The sequence below is a fragment of the Ochotona princeps genome, chromosome 18 (assembly GCF_030435755.1).
Source record: "Ochotona princeps isolate mOchPri1 chromosome 18, mOchPri1.hap1, whole genome shotgun sequence".
NCBI lineage: Eukaryota > Metazoa > Chordata > Mammalia > Lagomorpha > Ochotonidae > Ochotona > Ochotona princeps.
The window spans coordinates 39,414,958-39,438,540 of record NC_080849.1 but is presented as its reverse complement, the minus strand read 5'-3'; the positions used below and the strand labels follow the sequence as shown (position 1 = coordinate 39,438,540).

Here is a 23,583-nt window from a genome sequence, read left to right as displayed (position 1 = left end):
GTCCTGGGAGCCACAAGAACAGTGGTGTTCAGCTGGGTTGAGTTTGCTTCCCTGGGGACAGTTGCCATGTCTGAAGATATTTTGAGTTGTCACAACTGATGGAGTATGGGGAGACCAGTTGGCTGCTGGCTAACCTACAGGACAAAGGACAATTTCCCAACACAGCAAACAGATCTCCAGCCCCCAACAGGTGAGGGTGACAGACCTGCCTCAGAAGGTCTGCCTTGTGCATTAAGCTGGTGTCCCGTGTCCAGAAGGTGGATAATGATGTATGTGCAAACACTGAGTCCCATACAGTCACCTCGTGGGGGTCAGGAACTGCATCTACTTTGCCCCACAGCCTCAGAGCCCAGCACCTTCGCAGAATGAATGAGTGCACAAACAAATCACGCGAGGCTATCAGCTACAGCAGTGTTGTCCCACTTCAAGCTAGTCTGGGATTGGTAGAGGTCGAGCTGAAGTGAGGTCACCTGCCCACATGAAAAGCCAGCTTCTATCCATCCTAGCAACAACTGCCATGTGCCAGGTGCACACCACACATAAACAGCTGTTCCACATTTTCAAAAGAACCCTGACATCTAGACTGTACAAGGAAATCATCCAGTTCCAAAATGTTGAGGACTAACTGAGAATTTAGAAAAGCGAAACTTAAGAAGCAATAACTGCACAGGCAAACACAGTGGGTCCAAACCCAACAGGATCACAGTCCCCTGCTCTCAGCCTCCTGATCAAACTCCACAGCCAGGCCCCAGAGGCCAGCCCACTCCTGTCCAGGACAGGACAGATGCTCTCTGGCCAAGTGGAGGCACTCCCAAGACACAGAGGAGACAGGCCAGTTCTGTGCAGGACACAGCATCTGAGGCTCACTCTGACACTGCTTTTCAGCTGGCTCACTTGGTAGCTGGAAAATTCTTTGAGACTAAAAACATATCATCCTTAACCTCAAGAGTTCAAAAAAAAATCAGGAAATTCCAAAGTGAATGTTCCTTTTGCAATAATCACACAAGCCGTTTCCTCCATTTGGGGACACATAGCCTGTCTTTCCATTTTGTTCAGGGCATTCCATAAAGTTAACAGGATGTGAAACAGCCTGGAGACATGGGGCTCTCACAGCCGGCCACCTCTCCAACAGCCTGACTTGGCGTTTCCTTGCCAATGGAAAGCTGCCTTGCTCTTATTTCTCATGCTCACTTCAACAACTAGGTTTCTTTGCTTCATTTTGGAATTCTGGTTGATGAAGCCTTATTTGTAAGGAAGAAAAACACCATAAAGAAATCCGACTAATAACATTGTGAAGGTTAGGGATTCAGAAATCTGGAGGAGAGTCTCAAGAACACAGGGTGCTTCTAAGAAGTTCATGCAAAATAGAACTAAAAGGTAACTTTTGGCACAAAAGTTTTTTGAAGTCCATGAATAACTTTTCATCTTTTCACAAACTTTTTAAAAGACCTCTGATATGCAGAGACTTCAAATATTTTGTATATATAAACATATTTTGAATCAATTTTTGATCTATTTTTTAAAAATTAATTTTGTGAGGGCCTGGTGTAACAACCCAGTAGCTAAATCCTTGCCTGGTATGTGCCAGGATCCCATATGGGTGCGGTTCATGTCCTGGCAGTACCACTTTCCATCCAGTTCCCAGCTTGTGGCCTGGGAAAGCAGCTGAGGAGGACCCAAAGCCTTGGGACCCTGCATCCGCGTGGGAGACCCAGAAGAGGTTCCTGGCTCCTGGCTTTGGATTGGCTCAGCTCTGGCCGTTGTGGTCACTTGGGAAGTGAACCAGCAGGCAGAAAATCTTTGTCTCTTCTCTCCTTAAGTCTGACTTACAATAAAAACAAATCTTTTTAAAAATTATTTTTTTAACTTTCATTTTATGAGACAGTGTCCTTCCATGCGGTGGTTGACTTCCAAATGCCCACAACAGCCAGTGCTGAGCCGGGTCAAAGCCAGAAGCCCAACATTCAATTCCGGTCTCCCATGAGAGTTTCAGACACCCAGGCACTTGAGAAACCAACTGCTGCCCCATGGAGTGTGTATTAGTAAGAAGTTAGAAATGGGAAGCAAAGCCAGGACTAGAACCAAGACAGTGAACGGGGATGTGGGTGTTCCTAGCAGCATCAACTACTGCACAAATGCCTCTCCAGGAAACTCTCACGTACCCTCACACACCCATGGGTAAATGTTCCTTCTCTTGGCAGTTGGGTGTTCAGACACCAAGGCACCCATCATTTGTGATCTCCCTGCCCAGGACAGATGCACAAGGAGGAGGAGGCACAGGAATGGCTCCTTTCCCCACTGCCCAATTTGAATTATAAATCACTGGGTCTCACCTTTGACACCTCCTGCCCCTGGGTGAGAGGGCCAAGTCTTTTCCTGCCCCCTGCTTTGCTTCTCCCTTCTGCAGAAGGCCCAGTCCCAACACAGGTGCAAGGCCCTGCCTCCTGCAATCCTCTATCCTCCTTCAGTCTTTATACCCCCTGTGCATTCAGATAGCTGCTACCCTCTGCATGCCATACATCCCTGTCAGACTTGGCTTTCCCACAGTGTTCCTGGAAGGCTGAATGGCATCTTACACTGCTGAATGTCTCCCACATATTTTGCAAATAGCAGTCATCTGAGAAATCTTTTAAATCACTAATAGAATTATAGCAATAGCACTAAAAAAAAAAACTATGTCAGTGAGATCTTGTTTTCCCTGAAAATCTTCCACTGGACATTCTTAGCTTGTGAAGTCAATCCCCTTAGCAAAAAGTAAAAATGTCTTATTCCAGATAATATTACTTCGTGTTGAATCATCTAGATTTTTTTATAGGTGACCCTTTTGGTGGGAAAAAGAAAAGAAAAAAAAGAACAGAAAAGAAAAAGAAAGAGAAAGAAAGAAAGAAGGAAGGAAAGAAGGAAAGAAAGAAAGAAGCAAAGAGAGGAAGAGAGAGAGAAAGAGAGAGAGAGAAAGAAAACATTTGGGCCAACTTCCTTTAGGCCCTGTATACTGTCTAGACCACAGGTTGTCGGGAAGTTTTTAGAGAATACCAAATCAATCCTGGCAGGTTGTAGATCCACCAAAACATGGGTTTGAGTCCTGAGACATAGAAAAAGCTTAGGAAAAGGACTAAAATGTCTCTGAACTTCACTGTCTTCATCTGCAAAATGTGGGGCAACATGGAGGATTGCTATGAAAGTGAATGAGATATTTATGTAAAAATGTCTGAAGCATAGAAGTGGCTCAATGCATGTTGAGTTGTTACTGTTGCTAAAAAGAAAAAGGAAGTGAGAGAAGGCGAAGGAAACTGCAGGAATACTTGCAAATTTTTTTTTCCTTCCATTTTTCTTCCTGGGGCAGGAAATGCCCCCACTAGGGGCTTCTGCAGGAGACTGAGAGTCTGTTTTGCTGAGTGCTGTGAGCAAAAATACTGCTTTCTGTCAGTCTGGGGTGATTTAGAGATGGATGTGCCCATAGGCAGGAAAATGAGCTTCTACAGACACCAGAGTCTGGAAGTTCTGACTTTCATCCAAGAAGACTGCTGGTGCACATACCTGCTCACACAAGCTCACCTCTTGGATTTCCCCGCCATGGTCTTCCATGAGGCCACTCATCCTGTCCCTCACACCTGTCCCATAGGAACTGCCTAATGATGTTGAAAAATAAAAACCATCTGCTTGGTCACAACTCTACCTAAGGACTTTGAGCACAAGAGGGAGGGCCTGGGAAATAGGAGGCTGCTGTGTGCATGTACAAAGCCCAGTTCTGGCTCCACCAAATACACTGTGGCCAATAGGTGATCAGAGAGCAGGTCTAACTTACAAACACATACAGAAGAGCGGGAATGACCTGCTATGGGGGTGCCTCAGATCCTGGGTACGAGTGAAAAATGCTTATTTTCTCGAATCATGGTGTACCTAAGCAAAGCTAAACAACAGCAACATGCCCTTAATCCTGGCAAAGAATGTGAAAGGTTCTTCAAACCTGTGTCTTCATTTCAGTGTGGGCGTGCTCGTGTGTGTCTGATGAAAGACTGAAATCACAATGGAAATAAGCATCATCTTCCAGTAGCCCTGAGTTTGCTTCCCTTTGTAGAAACAACAGGAGCACTGAACAGCCACAACAAACATGAATTATTCTGTATGTACCCCTTGCGCAACTTGAGCCAGGCAGGCAGCCTGTGTACACGGGGAGGGAAAGCCAGGTGGCAGCTGGTTGAAGACTCACCAATCTCCAGACTATTCTTGAAAGACAAAAAGTGCATCTTCCTAGGTACACAGCACTTGAAGTGGCTTCACCCAAGAGACACTGCCATGGCAGGGTCCCCAGTTGAGCCTCTTGCTTGAATGTACACTGATGATCATGCTTGATCACACACTGCACCGTCCCCACCGATGAACTAAGCCAGGGCGACTTCTAGCCAGAGGAGAATGAAGGAACGAAGGCCGAGAGACTTGTGCCTTCTGCTTGCTGTGTTTCTGCATTGTTTCACGTGTTGCACCAACAGCATGCATTTCTGTAACTGCACTGTTTAAACACACCCAAGCACACACATCCCGAGCTACAGCACGCCCGTTGATGGGAGCAGCACTGAGCAGGGCGATTTGGCCCTGCACATGACCTCCACCTGCCTAGCAGGGAACAATCAGAACCCTCGGTGACTGTTATACTGTGGGTCTGAAGATTAGTAATCTGGAATAGATTCATCACTTGGTCAAGTCTGTGACAGGCAGAACCCTGAGTAAAGAGTTCAGGGGTGACACCCACATAAAGGTTTCATTTCATGCTTAGTGTAAATACATACAGTGTGCAGATACATATGTGTGTGTATATATTAGAGTATACATCTGAGTACAGTTGGTTAGAGACACATATTGGTCAATTCTATTCCATGGATTCATCTTTGTGCAGACTGAAAATATCCAGAAAAAAAGGAAATTGTACCTGCACTGAAAATGTATAGATTTTTTTCTCTTGTCTTTATTCCCTAAACAATTACAGTATAGCAACCACTTACGTAGCATTTATACTGCATTAGGTATTGCAAGTAGTCTAGAGATAGTTTAAAGTACATAGGAGACTGTGCAAAGATTATGTGCCAGTATTGCACCTTTTATACAAGCAGGTTCGACACCTTTGGATTTTGGTATCTGCAAGGAGTTCTGGAATCAATCCCCTTTGGATACCAAAAGATAGAGACAGATTGAGATGAGAGGGTAGAGTGCTGGGGAGGGAACTTCAGCACCTAATCTTGTGCAGTCCAGTGGCTTAAGGGTGCATGGAGATCATTCTTGGTCTGGTTACATTGTGCAAGCGGGCTCTCCAAGATGGATGTTGATGACCTCTGCACTCTTCAAAATGTACACATACATGTTGCTAAGAGTTTCATTAAAAAAAAAATAAAGAAATAAAAGATGGCTTCACACATTGGGGTTTGCTGGACCCGACATGCACCTTTTGGTCACTGCTTGAGAGTAAAGCTGGAATTCTGATGAAGCCCAACCACACACTGGTTTCTCCTTCCTCTGTGTGAGACTTACCACCCCACGGTTGCACTGGTCAGGGTCATATCAAACAGCAACACGGACAGAGCAGCTGTGAGCACCTGCAGAGAGAAGGCCAGACAGAAGGTCACTGGGGCAGCAGGAAGCATAACCTGAGTCACCTTCCTCCGACATCAGTATCATTTCTCACTTGCTGTCCCTTTCCCTGTGTGCACTTTGTGGTCCCTTGCATTTAGGGCTGCCTCTGAACAAAGCCTTTGCTGTGGAAAAGACTACTGTCTACCCTGTTTTAGAAGTGGGAATCTTCAAAGAAACATTTAACTTTCAAACTCATCAGAACAGCAGGCACATGGCCAATACCTTTTAATAGCTCTCTCAGGAACAGGTGTATTTAAGAAAACTCATTTCCATTTTGTCTCTGCAGTACAGAATTCATCTCCGAGGTCAGGGTGCTCATTAACCTATTCCTAGTTCCTCCAGACAGAAACATACTCACAGCACTGCCCTTAACACCTCTCTACTGCCCTCATCTTCCCAGGCCATAACACAAATTCTAAAACATTGAATACTTCCTGGGGAAGGGAGAAATTAAATCATGAGTTAGCTATTTGGGTATCTAGAAGCCAAACAGAAAAGAGGTTATCCCTACATTTCTCAGAGTTGGATATTCCAGAAGGCTCTTATGCATGGCCGTCACAGGACTCAGACTCCACAGATCTATCTGACTAGCTGGCACTAAACTTGTGTTGGACCCGTGGTCCAACTTAGTCCACACTCAAAACATCTCCTGAAGATGTGGTGCAGGCATTTGGTAGAGCAGTGAAGATGGTGCTGGCAATGCCTGCACCCCACATCCGAGGGCCTAGGTTACAGTCCCTGCTCTGCTCCGGACTCCAGCTTCCTCCTGATGCGCAGCCTGGGAGGCAGAGGTAATAGTTCAAGTTCTTGGGTCCCTGCCACACACATAGGAGATCTGGGTAGAGTTCCCAGCTCCTGGATTAACATGGTTAATTCCCAGCTGCTGGGAGAGTAAACCAGCAGGTGGAAGATTTCTGTCTTTGCATCTTTGTCTTATCTTTCTCTCTACCTTTCAAAGAAACAAACTAAGTAAAATTTTAAGAATGAGAAAGAGAAAATGTTTCCTCTTTCTGGAGTTTGCATTCTGCAGGTCAAAGCAGCCTTGACAAAGGAAGGCAACCCAAAGATCGTGCTTCCTTGCAGCTTGAGGAAGCGGAGAAGGTCGTGCAGGATGGTCCAGCTAGTGGTCCTCAGACATGTCAGCTGACAGCTCACTGAACATCCCGTCATGAAGACCCTTCAGGCCTCTTGGCTAGGCACAAAGCAGCAAGCAGATGTCCAGAGGTTGGCATATCTGATGAACCTCATCCTACCTCCTGGCCATCTTTCATCTCACATCTCAGAGAAGAGTCTGCAACCAGCAACCCAGAACCTTCAAGCCTTGGGGCCTTCGAAGCCCACCCATTTGGGCTCACTAATTGCCGGGCTTTACTGAGTTACAGCGAAAGCCTTCATTACAAAATACACAAACACATCTAATCAGTCTTCAGGGGCAAGAATAATGTAGAGAACAGAAGATGAGGGTCCTCGCTGAGTTTTTTTCTTAGAGCCCATTATGAGTGACAGCTGGTTTTCCCCCGTCCTCCCCTCCTCTTGCTTTCTAACCGAACATTCAATTTAGGACTTCTGCGTTTATGGTCACAAATGAAATGGGCCTAGAATTCAATTACCTCACAGCGCAGTTGTCTGGCTTTGGAAACAAGGGCTACACGAACCCCATGAATCAGTTCATTAACTTTCTGGCTCATTTTCCTGTGAAGCACAGAGACAATCTTGACTGCAAAAGCTAACTCCTAGACCTGGGGTGGCCTTTCAAGTGTCACTGTCCTAACCTAATTTTCTCTTTGTTCTAAGTTATCTGTTTTCATTGTTTCCAAAAAAAGAAAAAGAAAAGGCACTTCAAGCATTGCATCTAGGCTTTCCGATTCAGTGACACTGAGCTGTTCGGAGAAATGGTTTATCATCTGTGCTTTTTAAAAGTATCTGTCTTTATATTCTGATTTTTATTGTCATTTTTCTCTTCCTTAGTCTTGACCACAGTTAAGTACTATGTGATTCCTTGGCAACTCAGACATTTCCTGGAATTGTGTCAATGGAGATGTGTTTTCTGGCATGAATGGAGAGGGCTCCATGCTACTGATGGGTGTTAGCTGTGCTGGCAACTAGAAGCCATGGAACATTCCACTCTTCTCTTTCTTCTCCATCCTCTTCATCTCCTTTGTTCCTTTTCCTCAGCACTTTGGGCCCACTTGGTCAGTTGCTCTCTTTGTCCTCCAAGGGCCTCCGTCACACGCAATGGGTCTCGGGGTCGGGGAGGGACCCATGCCGGGCTGGTGCCTTTGTTCGTCCTCCAGCATCTTCAGCTTAGGAGGAATCCTGTCTGCTGTGATGTGGACAGCGGCCAGCTTACTCCTATTCTTTGCACCTTTTGCCAAGAAAAGCACATCTCAGCACTTGTAAACCAGTCCTTACTTGCACCAGCCACGCTGGGTGCCCCCACCATCTGCTACTCCCCGGAGATGTTTAGGGGGCCCCCCGCCTTTGTTCTGAGCCACTCTGTTAGGCCTTGTGCAAGCCTGGTCTCTCCACCAGCATGCTTTCTGCTGGCTGAGATGCCCACTGACACGTTACAGCAGGACTGTCTCGTCTCTACTCCAGACAGTAAGCAGCACAAGGTCCTCATGGTTTCTTGTCTTCTTTTCCTGCCATTGAAGCCATAAGATCAGCTCTCTCTGGAGGCATTTCCATGTACACAGAGCCACCACCACAGTTCCAGGGTGTGCTTGAAGTCACCGCATATGGAAGGCGACAGCAGCCAGTGAGCCCTCTCAGAGCTGGCAATGGGCAGCTGGCCAGCCTGGCTCTCTCACCAACTGGATTGTTCCCATACATTGGCTTCACTCTGTGTGAGGGGCAAATTCATATCTCTGTAAAGCCAGAGCTTTCTGCATAGCACAAGCCTTTGGGGCTGCTTAAGAACCCCTAGGTAGGGCCCAGCATGGTGGCCTAGTGGCTAAAGTACTCGCCTTGTATACATCAGGATCCCATATGGGTGCCAGTTCGCATCCTGGCTCCTCCACTTCCCATCCAGCTCCCGGCTTGTGGCCTGGGTAAGCAATCGAGGACAGCCCAAAGCTTCAGGACCCTGAACCCATCTGGGAGACCCGGAAGAAGCTCCTGACATCTGACTTCAGATCAATTTAGCTCTGGCTGTTGAAGATACTTGGGGAGTGAACCAGCAGAAGGAATATCTTTATGTCTCTTCTCGCTGTAGATCTGACTTTCTAATAAAAAATGAATTTAAAAAAATCTGCTCTTGACACCCACAATTTCCCTGAGCATGAAACAAGCCAGGACAGGTGGAGCATGCCAAGGGTGGCACAGAATGCCTCAGACATGGTCCCCTAGGGCAGAACCTGGGAGGGGCTGTAGCTCCCTGAGCCCACAGATCAGGGATTGGGACCCAACCGAGAGGCTGTAAGTGTGTGTGACTTGCTCCCAGGACGCAGGGAAGAACAGCATCAACACATTGACCGCTAGCTAATGTTCCTCCATAGCAAGAAGCTCCAGAAAGGGTACATACAAGTGCCATTGACCTTTGAATTAACTAACTTTAATTGTTTGAGAAGCAGAGAGACAGAGACAGAGTCTCCACCTGCTGGATCACTCCACTAGAACCCGGGGACTGGGAGCTCAATTTGAGTCTCCCCCGTGGGTGTCAGGGATCCCACAACTTGAACCTGCGTGGCACACAGTAGCAGGAAACTAGAATGGGAAGTGGAGCCAGGACTTGACCCCAGACACTGACATAGGATGTGGGCCTCCCAAGTGGTGCCTTAAGTGTTGTGCCAAGTTCCTGTCCCTGTATAGTCTTCTTACTTACAAAAAGAAATCACTGAAAGCAGCAGAGACACCTGCGGGTATTTGCACACTCATGTGCACAATACTTTTCTTGCTAGCTCTAGCTGGAAGCAGCCCAAGTGTCTACTGAGGAAGGAACAGATAAGTAGAAGGTGGTGCCCACTACAAAGGAATAGCTATAAAAACGGAAGAAAAAAATCCCTACATGCTACCATACAGATGAACCTTGAAGACGCCATGCAAAGTGACACAGGCCAGTCACAGGACAGACACTGTAGGACTCCATCTCTATGAGAGGCCTACAGCACCCAACTCCCAGAGACAGAGGACCTGGGGGGAACAGGGGATGGGGAGTTAGTGTTTCATGGGAATTGAGTCTCAGTAGGGGAAGCAGAAAAACAGTGAAGATGGAAGGAACTGAGGGGAACACTGTGCATGCCACTAAATTGTTCCCTTAAAACTGGTTCCAATGGAGCACCAGGCAGACGCTCGGTTCCTCCACTTCTGATCCAGCCCCCTGCTAGCACACTCAAGAAGGCTCAAATACTTGGGTTTCTGCCACCCACATGGGAGATGCAGACACAATTTCTGGCTCCTAGCTCTGTCTTGGCCAGGCCCTGCCTATTGTGGACATTTGAAGAGTAAATCAGCAGAAAGAAGCCTTCTCTCTCCTCATCATTCTGCCTCTCAAATCTTTTAAAACATGTTTAAAATGGTAAAACATTACCTGAACACACACATTCCCTTCTCTTTGCCTCCATTTTTTTAAGATGATGTTTTCATAGTCAATCAGGGTGGGAAGAATCTAGGCTTAGGAAGAAGTGGGTGTGATCATTGTTTCCAAGCTTTCTATTTCTTTTTCCCATTTCTGGGGGGGAGGTAGGGGGATAGCCACACCCAGATTCCCAACCATCCCAGTACCCAAGGATGGGGAAAGGCCACCAGATATCAACCCAGGGTCACAATGGCACATGTTGTGAAGGTTCTGCCCAGGCGGATGCGACAGATTCAAAATACTGTTGATCTTGCAGATCTACGGATGAGGAATCCCTTCCAATGTCCATTAGCTGACACTATCGACCTTACAGTCTCCAATTGCCCCAGATATTTGCTGTCATTGTTTGGCTGAGGTAGTTGTCCATATGTTCTATTCTCTATTTTCTGCTATGGTACCAGATGTCCTCTGCAGGCCTGAATGAGCTACCATGTCCTCCATGTGCACCATGGTGTGCCATCCAGCACTCCACCTTTACACTGTGGAGGACCAGCTCTCCTAGGTAGATTCAGGGACCTGAGCCAAGTGACCTCAGCCATGTCAGACTCCCTACACCTGGGGCTCATAGATCCAGTGACCACCTCACAGGTGGGCACATGGCCCCAGCCCATGCAACCTGGGACCCACTGCAACTCCACCCCCAGGGCTCATGGACCCAGCCCCTGCCACACAGGTGGGCTCGGTGACCTGGACCAGGAGATCCAGGTCCCTCCAGGCCCCCACACCTGGGGCTCACAAATCCAGCACCCTAGAACCTGGGCCAGGAGACTCAGGATCAAGCTGGAACCTCCACCCCTGATATGCCTCCATTCTTAACTCTCATTCCTTTCTCCCAACTTGGGCTGGTTTACAGGACACAGCTCCAGTGCAATACAAGGAGTGGTCCCTGATAGACAGCAGGGCACCTGCTCAAATGTACCTCCACAGCCTCTTGGTAAAGAATCCCCAAAATCTGAGCCCCTCTCGTCTCCTAGCCCTGAGCTTCAGAAAGGAGAACCAAGGGCTTCCTACTCCACCGCTTCCAGGGTGATGCCACATGCCTCCCCCAAACCCCCACCTCTCTAACCCCCTAACCCAGCTGCTCAGGACGGTCTCCTACTACCCCAGAGCTGAGCCAGGGCCCCAGCCAGAAGCCCAATGCAGTGACTGTACCCAGGGCCACTAAGTGTTCCAATTCCTTCCACGTCTCCAGCCACCTTCGCTGAAGTCACATGGCCCAAGGCACAAAAGTTCCCTCAAGTAAAGTACATTTTGCCCTATAAAATGTCAATAAGGACATAAGCTCCAGGGAAGAAAAAAAGCATAAAAATCTCTAAAATCCACCCATGAAAAAGACTTTAGGTCACTCTTAGAACTTGCCACTCAGGAAGATAGAAGAAACAGCGATCCTGACCCATTGTTGTTCTTGCTTTGACAAAGCATTTTAAAAACACACAGGTTTCTTTCTCCCCAAAAGAAGAAAGTGTTTTGTCATCTGAGAAATGTCTCCTTTGCACACACAGGCAGACCTACAAAACAAACCTCATCCCCCAGAGATGCCAATATCAGCAGACCTTGGTGCGCTGTGCCCTGCCGTGCGGGGTGCAGCACTTTTGAACTTGCTGGCTTTGTCAACAGATGTCACAGCCTCGGCAGGATTGAAACAGACTGTGGTACTGAGGGCAGAACAGGTTTGTTTTTAAAAAAAAAAAAAATTCATTTCAATCCAAAGACAGATTTTCTGTAGGGGGTGCGGCTAGTGGAAACCTACCACACAGTCAACTCTCTGGAGGAGAAGCAGAGATCCAGGCTTATTGCTTTGTTGTTCTTTTCAAGAGCGCCTGACTCTTCAAGCAAAAAGCTCCCTGCTGCTGACTCCTCCTGTTCCAGTTACAGTCATGCACCATCTTCTTTAAAAGTAAATAAAAGATGGGCCCGGCGGCGTGGCCTAGTGGCTAAAGTCCTCGCCTTGAATGCCCCAGGATCCCATATGGGCGCTGGTTCTAATCCCGGCAGCTCCACTTCCCATCCAGCTCCCTGCTTGTGGCCTGGGAAAGCAGTTGAGGACAGCCCAATGCATTGGGACCCTGCACCCATGTGGGAGACCCGGAGGAGGTTCCAGGTTCCTGGCTTCGGATCGGCGCGCACCGACCGTTGTGGCTCACTTGGGGAGTGAATCATCGGACGGAAGATCTTCCTCTCTGTCTCTTCTCCTCTCTGTATATCTGACTTTGTAATAAAATGAATAGATCTTTAAAAAAAAAAACAAAAAAACAAAAGTAAATAAAAGATGTGCTTATGTATTTGAAACACATAAACAGAGACAGAGAGGAGTATGCATCTTCCACCTGCTGGTTCACTCTGTAGATGGCTGTGATGGCCTGGAACTCCATCTGGGTCTCTCATGTGGGTAGCAGGGGCTCAAACACTTGGGCCATCTTCTACTGCTTTCCCAGGCATAACAGCAGGAAGCCTGATAGCAAATAGAACAGCTGGGACTCAAACCAATGCTCAGATGGAATGCTGGTGCCACAGGTGGTGGCCACAACACCGGCCGCACACTCCCTGCTGAAATTGGTCATAGTCATTCATTCACAGTTCCAGACCATCATTTTGCCTTTGCTCAGAAAGTTCTCTCTTCCTGGAATAATTTCACAGTTCTGCCCACCCAACCCCTACTCATCAACCCAAAATCCATCTCTCGCAAACTTCCTGAGCCTGACTCCTATTCACAAGCTGATTGGATCAGGCACTCCTTGGGGTTTCCACAACCACTCACCCTGCATAAGCCAGGCTAAGGTGTGTGCTATTCAGGTCTGTGTGTTCAGGGACTAGCAATGAAGACTCCATGTGTGAAAACTGCCTGATAACGTTTTTCATCACTGAACCTGATAGTGCTCACAATACTGATATGTTTGTTTTTGTTTTTCTCACAATTGGAACAAGGACTTTGGAACCACCTGGACACTCTCTCTGCCCTTGCCATTGATCAATTACCTCTTGCGGCTAGAAAGAATCCCACTTAACACTGGGTCTTTCTGGTTCAGTCCAAAACTGTCAAGGAAGGTTCAGATTGGGCCAACTGACTGTGGTCTGGGAAGCAGAATGATCCAGGAATCTGGAAGCTCACTTTTGAATGTCATGGGTGGAATACAGGGGCGAATTTACCAGAAGGAAGGTGTGGAAAGTGCTAGTAGAATGAACAACAGGCATCTTCTACCTTCCAGGCAATAAATGCATGGTCACAGTCGAGAGCATTAACACCATGTGGAGGATTGCAAGAAGCACCGACTCTCCACTCCTCCCCTTCCCATTCAGGCCTACTAAACAACATGGGCACAGGAACAAATGTGCAGAAGATATGCATGCACATTAAAATGTGGAGACTCCAGGCTGGCAATGTTGCACATCAGGCTAAGCTACTGCCTGTGATGCTGACATCCCATGAGTACTGGTTCAAATCCTGGCTGTTCTACTTCTAATACAGCTCCCTGCTAACGCACCTGGGAAAGCAGCGTAAGATGGCCCAAGTGCTTGGGCTCCTGCCACCCAGGTGGAAGATCTAAATGAAGTTTCAGGCTCCTGGCTTCAGCCTGGTCCAGCCTCAGCTGTTGCACGTATTTGGAGAGTGAACCAGCAGATGGAAGATCTGTATCTCCGTTCCTTCATCCTTCCCTCCATTCCTCTTGGTAACACCTTCAAATTAATCAATTTCTATATATAAAAAAGAGGAGTTTCTGGCACTATCCAGCTCTGGCAGCTGGCTCCAGGCGTCCTTTCACTGGCTGGTACGTGAAAGTCTGCACTGCCACATCTATAGGGACAGGTGGCCCCCAGCCCACCCACATGGGTCACAGAACTGGAGGTGTATGCTGGTCCTGGATCTGTGTTCCAGACACACAAGTGACTGTTTCTAACCTGGACTTCTTCCTAGTTTAAAGAGTAAATTACCATAAAAATGAAAAAATGAGAGAAAGCTCTTTTTCTTTCAGGGCCCAAGTTCACCAGACAGAAACCCCAACGAAGGCGGAGAACTTACGTGGCATTAAAAAGAGAAGCAAAGAAAAACGAAATCCTTTTCAACCATCCTAAGATTTGTTACCATTATCAAAGTAATTATTAATGAGAAACAACCTATGCTAACCTCCAGACATGGTTATTAATAGTATTTGGTCTCACCTCATTAAAACATATGAACCTTTAATTTTTCCAGGTATCAGTAAAACATTTATTAGAAGCACAATGGGATTAAAAACAGAGAGGAGGAAAAAAAAGATTAGATTTATGTTAAGGCAGGATAGATTTTAAGCCGAGAGAAACCTTAGGTGACATTTAACAAACGCCTACATTTTACAGAAGAAATAAAAGAACAAAATTAGAACAAAAATTGGCATAAATATGTAGTTCATGGAAAGCAACGGGAAGAATAGAACCAAAACATAACAGGGACATAAATGTACCCAACATCAGTCTTAGCTTTGTCACACAAATGATCTCCTGTGGCCCTACGACATTTCTGCTCATCCTCATCTTATATATGTACATATTTTACTTGAAAGGCCAAGAAACAGAGATTGTCCATCTGCTGATGCATCCCTCAAATGGCCTCAACAGCTGGAGGCAGGGGTAGGTGGAAAGCAGGAGCAGAACTCCATCTGGGTCTCCCTCAAGCGTGGCAGGAACCTAAGTACTTGAACCATCACCTCCTGTCTCCCAGGGTGTGCACCAGCAGGAGCTGGAACTGGAAATGGAGCCAGGACTTCAATCCAACACTCCAATGTGAGATGCAGGGGCCGCAAGCTGTGTCGTAACTACCACACCAAACTCCTCCCCCAAGGGAAGGGGAGAAGACCCTGACGCTCACAGAGAACAGACCTCTTGCTCAAGGCATGCAGTTACCACAAGGGAAGAGTCAGAACCAAAATCTAGGTTTACTGACTCCCATGCCCAGCTTCCTTTGCCAACACTTGGCTGACCCTCAGCAGTGGTCTTTGCTTAACCCTAGAGATAATCAACTTGATTTAGTAGCTCTCAACTCTGGTTTCACACCCAGTCTGGTGACAAGTTAAAAACAACAATTTTCGTATCCTGTTTCATAGCTATCAAATAGGAATTTTGTAGGATCAAGTCTGGTATTAGAATTTTTTTAATGTTATAATTCTTATATAAAGGTTAAACCTTGATTATTCATATATTTATAGCCTGAGTAACAGTGTCCATAAAACTGCCAAACTGCCCAGAACCAGTGCATACCATTGAAGAAACAAGCCCAATCTTGGTAACACTAGACATTATTTTGATTGACTCCGTTACAGTGAAAACTGTTGACTGCATTGTTTTACAACCCTAGCAGCAGTGAAAGAAGGTTCCAGTTCCTTCTCATTTTTGTTATCATCTGTTTTTTAACGGTAGCAATTCTAGGGGGGACAAATCAGCACCTCACTCTGGCTCTCGCTCGCATTTCCCTCATGAACAATGATGTTGAGCATCCTTCCCTGGGCTTCCTGGGAGCTGAGTTCACTTCTACTTTCTGTAGTCCCTACCAGACTTGCACTGAACAGTGTTGGGGGTCTCTGTCTCCCCATTTGCAGGAGTTCTGCCTTTCTGAGGTTCTGACCTCAGCTCCTTAGCCTCTCATCTCACACAAATTCCAAGTCTGACTATCATCTTCAGGGGAACTCTGGCATGTGCGTGTGTGCAAGGACTGGCCTTCCAGCAAGACTGTGTCCTCTGAAGAGCCCAACACAGTACTAGTTCTCACATCACCTAGTGGATTTGGCCCACAGCCTGCTGCACTACTGCAGAACTCAGCAAACATCCCAGGTAAGACCGGGCTTGCCTTTGGGGCTCCACACTTCCCAATTCACCAAGGCAGTTCAACATGGCTGCCAGGAGCTCTGCTAGCTTGTTTTTCCCTCCAGACCTCTTCTTGGCCCCCAAATCAGAAAGTATCTTCCCTGCATCCCCACCCTCTTACCAAAAGTTTATACCTAGGAAGGGTTCTTCCCTCTCTGAAAATTTACATAATTTCATTATAATGGCTTTTAGAATGCATAAATTTCTTTGAAAATATTTATGCAATCTGTTTTTTCCCTATGATTGTTTCAATTGAAAGGTGGGTACAATATTCTACTCTGAAATGCAAAGCTTCTTTTTATTACATAAATGAGCATATGAGACCAGAAAGGTGGCCTAAGCCATTGGTTTTCAAACCAGGCCTGACCAACCACTACCTCCCTAGAATTACTGGTTGCCATGGTGAAGCAAGGTGGGAGGTTTTATTTGACTTCTTTTGGGCCTCTCCCTGATCAGTGATAATCTTACTAACTCATCACTAAAATTATAATTAACCATCTCTTACACCACAGTCTAGATTTCTGTATATGACAGCCTAAGGCAACAAAACTTAAGGGCAGACACAGGGTTTTGGCTATAATGCAACTCATGAAGACTGGGTGGTACAAGCAAAGTGCCTGAGGCACCATCTGCTGTCTCCCAGAGTGTGCTTCAGCAGGAAGCTGGACAGGAAGCAGAGTATCTGGGATCTGAACCAGGCACTAAGACGCGGGATGTGGATGCTCCAGGTGGCTAGCTCCCAGACTTATTTCTAGCCTGTCAGGTTTCTGCCTCTTACTTTCAAACTTTTGTCTTACAGATGATGAAGGGTAGTGGCCTCCAAAGTTAAGCAGTACATTGAGCTTCTAGACAGGAAAAGTCCATAGCCAAGGTGTTTCTATTTTCTAAACTTCTTGATTCCATCACAACATAGCAGGCCATTTTTTTAAAAAATGAGATGAATTTGAACTCAGTGAAGCTTTGAATAAAACATCCTAACTAGGCCATGATAATTTTCTCATCTCCTTTAAATATAATAATGGCATCAAATCACACTACTGTTATTAATTGCAGAGGTGAAAGAATTTATTTACTCAAAGAAGCACATCATAACCACAGAGCCTGGCATCTTCTCACAATGTTTTAAGATAGGAAATATGGTGCTCATCTGGCAAAAAGGTCCTTTGTGGCTTGTGACCCGCCTCCGTCCTGCAGCCCAGTAATGCCAAAAAGGCCTCTGCTGGAAGCAACGATCCCTCCACATGCTGCTCGACTAAACTCCTGGTTTGAGTCTCACCATACTCTGTTCCAAGTGGCCACATAGTGATAGCGGAAATGCACAGAGCTCACACAAGATTCAATCAGCCAGCTCTTAAATGACCGACACACACACCACAAAGACTTTCCACACACCGTCAGTGACTGACCCCTGACCCCATCTGCATGGGCTGAGTGGTGTCCCCCCAGATTCACAGGTTGATGCCCTGACCCCCAGCATGACAGTGGTTGCAGATAGGGCCTCGGGGTGGGGGTGGTGAGCATTAAAGGAGCTGTAAGTGCAGGGATGAGGTTGGGGCTGAATCTCGTTCACTGAGCCCACACCCAGGCTCAGACAACTCTCAAGCTTCCCGAACAGACCATTTCAGCCTCCCCCGGGGAAAGCCGAGGCCCGGGCACACACACTCAGCATCACAGGTGCAAGCCCCACGCAGAACCGACTGGCACCTGTGCTGAGTCTAAAGGACAGAGGAGAATTACCAGGTGACTGGAATGGAATGAAGCACTGGTAAATTTGGTTCTTGGGGCTGGCACTATGACCCAGGAGGTGAAGCTGTCACCTACAGTACCAGCATCCAACATGGATACTACTTTGAGTCCTAGCTACTACATTTCAAATCCAGCTGTTAATGTATCTGGAAAAGCAACAGAAGATGGCCCAGGTGTTTTGGCCCCTGCACCCATGTGTGAAACCAGTAAGAAGCTCCTGGCTCCTGGCTCCAGATTTTGATCTGACCCAGCCCAGCTGCTGCAGCCATTTGGGGAGTGAATCAGCATATGGAAGATCTCTCTCTCTCTCTCCCTATAACTTTGCCTTTCAAATAAATAATCCCTCATGCACCAAAACTCAGCTTTCCCATCATAAAAGTCTGCTTGCTCAGGAGCTGCCTCATTTGATGAGCTCTGGCCATGGCACATTCCTGCGACACAGGCTCCTGCTCAGTCCTACCCACAGTCTGGCCTGCAGGGTGGACATGCGCAGAGGACAGAGGGCACGTTGCTCACTGCCCTTTGCTAGGATGCAGACAGAGAGACTTTACAGGGAAAAGGCAAGCAGTACAATGAATGGTTCAAGAACACAGCTGTTCTTTGACCTCAGGCAGGGCTTCTGTCCCGATGGCCCCATAGGGACTTACAGATCGCCCATGGAAAATGCACTGAACGTACTGACCTGTGGATCTTCCCAGCTGAGTACACAGCCCACTGCAGAGAGCCTGTTGTCTCCCTGGGGGCTGTGCTGGCTACCACCACCCTGCACCTAGGGAAGCATCATGTAGGACTGACCCAGGAAGACGGTCACAGTGAACATGTGAAGTCTCCACGGAATTTTGATTGCTTCTGCATCATTGCAAAGTCAAAAGAAAACTGGTGGAGCCACCCAAGGTGGAGGACTCTACAACTGCATCACAAGAGAGGTGGGTTCGCTGGGAAGGAATGTACGAGACTCAGACAACGTCAGTAGAGACTTGCAAAGCAGTGGGGGTGCAGAACAATCTCCGTTTCTTTAAGCGTACACTCAACACTCATTCTACCCTAAGGTGGGCCAAGATGAATTCATCCTAACCTTTTTGGGGAGATCTTACAAACAAGTCTAATGAACAGGCCTTTATGTTGCAAACATGACTTGAATTGTTATTTTAAGTGATCTGGGATAGCAACAGCACCCATAGAAACCTTAGAATCAGGAAACCAGATTAATTCAGGGTATCTCCTCAGTAAATGAACTTAAAAAAAAAGAACAAGAAAAGCACATTCATTCAGGTCAAAAGTTGTGAAAGCCAGAATTGCTAGCATAGTTTTTGCAACACAGAACATTGTGATTATCAGCAGCACTAAAAATAGCCCAGGAAAAATTAAGAGCACATAACTGGAAACAAGCGAAACAGCAACCTTATCCAAAACAACAAAATGTCCATTCATGTCACTCACTTCGCTATGAATTATTTTTGACAAGATGTTTTCTGGCATCCAAAACTGTCTCTTTTTATGTATCTTCTGGGAAAACGTTGTTCATAAACAAATAACTCCCAGATAACCGACTTCTTAGTTGACAGTTTCCACCCAGCTCTGCCCTAACCGTGGCGCCCTAACTTGTCACTTTGTGTTCCTGTCGCCTCATCAGTGATGTCACGGAAAGACAGCGACACAGTCATTATTGCCAAGCCAGAGACTGCAAAGGAAATTATGCCACTCCAGGTTTTAATTTTCCATGAGAAATTATTCTCATTGCCATAGCTACTTCCACAGTCAGCAGGGAAAATGATTTAATGAGGATATAGTCATAATTATACTTACAAAGTGCATTTTAAAAAAATTTTTATTGGAAAGTCAGATCTACACAAAGAAAGAGAGGCAGAAAGATCTTCTATCTGTTGATTCACTCCCCAAGTGGCTGCAATGGCCAGAGCTGAGCTGATCTGAAGCCAGGAGCCAGGAGCTTCCTCCAGGTCTCCACAAAGATGCAGTGTCCCAAGGCTTTTGGTCATCCCCTATTGACCTCTCAGGCCACAAGCAGGGAGCTGGGTGGGAAGTGGAACAGCTGGGACATGAACCAGCACCCATATGGGATCCCGGGTGAGCAAGGCAAGGATTTAGCCACAGGCCATTGAGCTGGACCCTATAAAGCGCATTCTTTGAACAGAAAACTTGCTTTAGTTTGCTTTGATCAAGCCCATTCCAGAACACATGAAGATGCTGAGTAACAAGCAAAGGAAGAAACGAGCAGGGATAGAGAGCTCTAAGTCGTGAGTTGTACCCTCAGGTGAGCTTCGACATGTGGTGGGAAGCAGGTAAGGGAACAAATGCACTCAGAGGCTGTGAGACGCGTCACCTGGGACCAGATGTGGCTGTCGTTTCCTTTCTGGAATCATCTGCCGTCCAGGAGGCAGAGGCAGAAAGCCACAGTGTTTCCGCTCAAAACACAGTGACGATGATGGTGAGAATGACAGGGACAGAACAAGCAGTACAGGGGAACAGAATGAAGAACAGAGTGGAAGAACCAAACACTCAGCAGACTCGACCTGGTGCGAGTGGAGAGCAACGGGCGTTGTAACTGTGCGTACCGGATTTCCTGTCATGGGTTCCTCAGAGCTATGTGCAAGCCCATGCACGTGCCAGACTCCCAAGAACTCCAATCACAGAATCTGGAAGCTTTTTTTTACTGGTCACATCCTTGAATGTTAAGCATACAGTTCAATGTTAAATGCTGAGACGTCCCTACAAACTTATCTCAGAAAATTTAGGTGGGAGCAGGTGCATTTGGCTCTGGGGTGAAGATGCCTGCATCCCACACCATTCCAGCTTCCTGCTATGTGTATTCCAGGAGGCACTGGCCATAGCCTGAGTGACTGAAACCCTGTCACCTGCATGGGGACCTGGATTGAGTTCCCACCTCCCAGCTTCTGCCTAACCCAGTGCTAGCTTTCTGTCAAACAAATAAATAAAACTTTCAAAAACTTTTAAAAAGTAGATATAGAGTAAAAAGTATTCTCCAGCAGTCAGGAAATCTTTGATTCCACACTCAGCTTCCAAAAAAAAAAATAAATAAAATTCCACCAGAAATAGTAAGAATTTTGCTGATGGTCTTGAGATGTTTTAAAAATCCAAACATCAGGGCCCGGCGGCGTGGCCTAGCGGCTAAAGTCCTCGCCTTAAAAGCCCGGGATCCCGGTTCTAATCCCGGCAGCTCCACTTCCCTTCCAGCTCCCTGCTTGTGGCCTGGGAAAGCAGTTGAGGACGGCCCAATGCATTGGGACACTGCACCCGCGTGGGAGACCTGGAAGAGGTTCCAGGTTCCCGGCTTTGGATCAGTACTGCATCGGCCCGTTGCGGCTCACTTGGGGAGTGAATCATCGGACGGAAGATCTTCCTCTCTGTCTCTCCTCCTCTGTGTATATCTGGCTGTAATAAAATGAATAAATCTTAAAAAAAAAATCCAAACATCAAATCCTAATAGCATCTGTTGATAAGGCTTCTACAAGTTCATACTATATTTAAAACAAGTTTAACTTCTGCTAATAAAAATGACAGTACAGCATACAAGTTCAATATGTCACTAAAAAAAAAAGAACAGTTACAAAACAGTTTAAAAGTTCAGCTATGACCTTCACGTGAGCTCCTGAGATCTGGCAGAACAGCTCAAGGGGCACACAGCTGAAACAGACACGTTCCCATGAAGGGTTTCTCACAAAAGCAACAAGTCCTCATAAGAAGTTGAAATTTCCTAGTCAGATCTTCTGGGCTCTAGAAAGAGAGTCCCCAAAGTCCCACCATCCAGGACAGTGGTCCTATTGCTGGGGTGACAGCATGGCAGGCTCCACGCCGTTCCAGCGCATAACTAGGGGCGGGAGCTAGGACAGAATCACAGCACAGCCAGCAGAGTCGTCTCCGTGGAAACCACCAGACACATTTTCACAGGCACAGCAACTGTCTGGCATCAATGACTCTTTGTACAGGTTCACAAACCTTCTGAACAGTGCATCTATGGCTCCTCTATTAGACAACAGCTGACTGTATATGCCGGGAGAGACCTTGTTCTCACGCAGGCTGAATTCTGAACAGCATCAAGAGCAGGCAACCCAATCCTAAACTCACTATAGGGAAACCACTGACCTTTCTGTTTTTCCTCTTTTTAATTTAATTTTTGATGATTTTTACATAGTTGATTAGAGTGCGATGGGTCAAGGGCTACAGGAAAGTGGGTGAGACCAATGTTTCCACATTCTCGTTTTTCCTTCCTGTATCTGGAGGAAGGGGAGAGATAAAGGGTAAAGCCATACTCAGCCTCCCAAACATCCCAGGGTCCCTGATGTTGGGCATGCTTCGAGGGTCCTGCTCAAGTGGCTTTGATAGTTCAACAGTTCTCAACTGCTACCAATTTCATCACTCCAAGCACAATGAAAACTCTCCAGAATCCATTGGCTGACACGGTGGACCTTAGCGTCTCCATTTGCCCAAATCTTCACTGCCAATACTTGGCTGGGGTAGTTGATCAATTGTCTCTGTCCACTGTCCTATGTTATAATATCAGGTGTCCTCTGCATGTCCTAATATACTGCCATATTCTCCATGTACAACTGGATATGCTGTCTATTGTTCCATCTAAACCCTGAGGAGGCCCAGCTCTGACATCTGCACTCCACACACTGACCTATTTTGTGACAGTCCTGTCAACTTCTGGCTTCTGTGTATTATTTAGTATATTTGTTTACAGATAAAAAAACTGACTCACATGCCTAGAAAGGGGTGGAGCTGGGACTCAAAATTAAATCTTGAAGCATGTTTTTGGCCTAGCAGTTAAAAACAAACAAAAAACCTGGCCCCCTATTGTAGTGTCTAGGGTCACTTCTGCGCTCTAGCTCTATCCCAGCTTCCTACCTATGTGAATCCCAGGAGTGGGCAGGTGAGGGCTTGGGTAATGGAGCTGTTGTCCTATAGGGAATATAAAGAACCCAGACTGGGTTCTAGGCTCCAGGCTTCAGCAGAGGATTGTGCTGACTGTTGCGGGCCTGTGGCAAGTGAACCACAACTCAGGTACTCTGTCTCTGTGCCTCGAATTACATAGAAAATTCATATCGATATAGGTCCAAGTACCCAATAATGCCATATTTGCAGAGTATGTCATCAGTCCTCTGCTACATTATCTTAATCATTCTGCTTTGAAACAATTAGGAACCCAGTTCCAGTATTTTCCAATCTCACATTATTTCTCCCTTGGTCCCTGACTCCTTGCCTCACTCCTATACGCACAACACATTACAGATATGAGGACTCACCTGAGAGGGTTTATAAAATTTATTTAGTTCTTTTAAAAAAAAAAGCTTTATTTATTTTTGTTGGAAAAGCAGATCAGATTTACAGAGAGAAAGCGAGACAAAGATCTTCTAACCACTAGTTCACTCCTTAAATGGTCACAATGGCCAGAACTGAGCCGATCTGAAGCTAGGAGCCAGGAGTTTCTTACGAGTTTCCCACACAGATGCAGGGTCCCAAGACATTGGACCGTCCCCTATTGCTTTCTCAGGCCACAAGCAGAAAGCTGCATGGGAAGTGAAGCTGCCAAAACACAAACCAGTGCCCATACGGATCCTGGCATATGCAAGGTGAGGACTTAGCCATTGAGCCATCACACTGGACCCTGAAATTTATTTCAAGTTTTAAGAAGCAGAGGGATGGGCAGGCACTATACTATAGCAAGCAAAGCCTCCGCCTGTAGCACCAGTATCCCATGAGTGCTGGATCAAGTTCGCTGCACTTCTGAGTCAGCTCCCTGTTAATTCACCTGGAAAAAG

General features: G+C 46.6%; 1 protein-coding gene across 2 annotated transcripts in view; it reads right to left on the bottom strand.

Moving 5' to 3' along the window:
* Window positions 1-23,583, bottom strand: part of TMEM241 (transmembrane protein 241) — a 109,538-nt gene that overhangs the window by 5,409 nt on the left and 80,546 nt on the right. For both annotated transcript variants that reach the window (XM_004579708.2, XM_058677091.1), the window contains one exon: window positions 5,524-5,588. In XM_004579708.2, coding sequence (XP_004579765.2) covers window positions 5,524-5,588 — 65 coding nt within the window. The remainder of the gene's footprint in view (window positions 1-5,523; window positions 5,589-23,583) is intronic.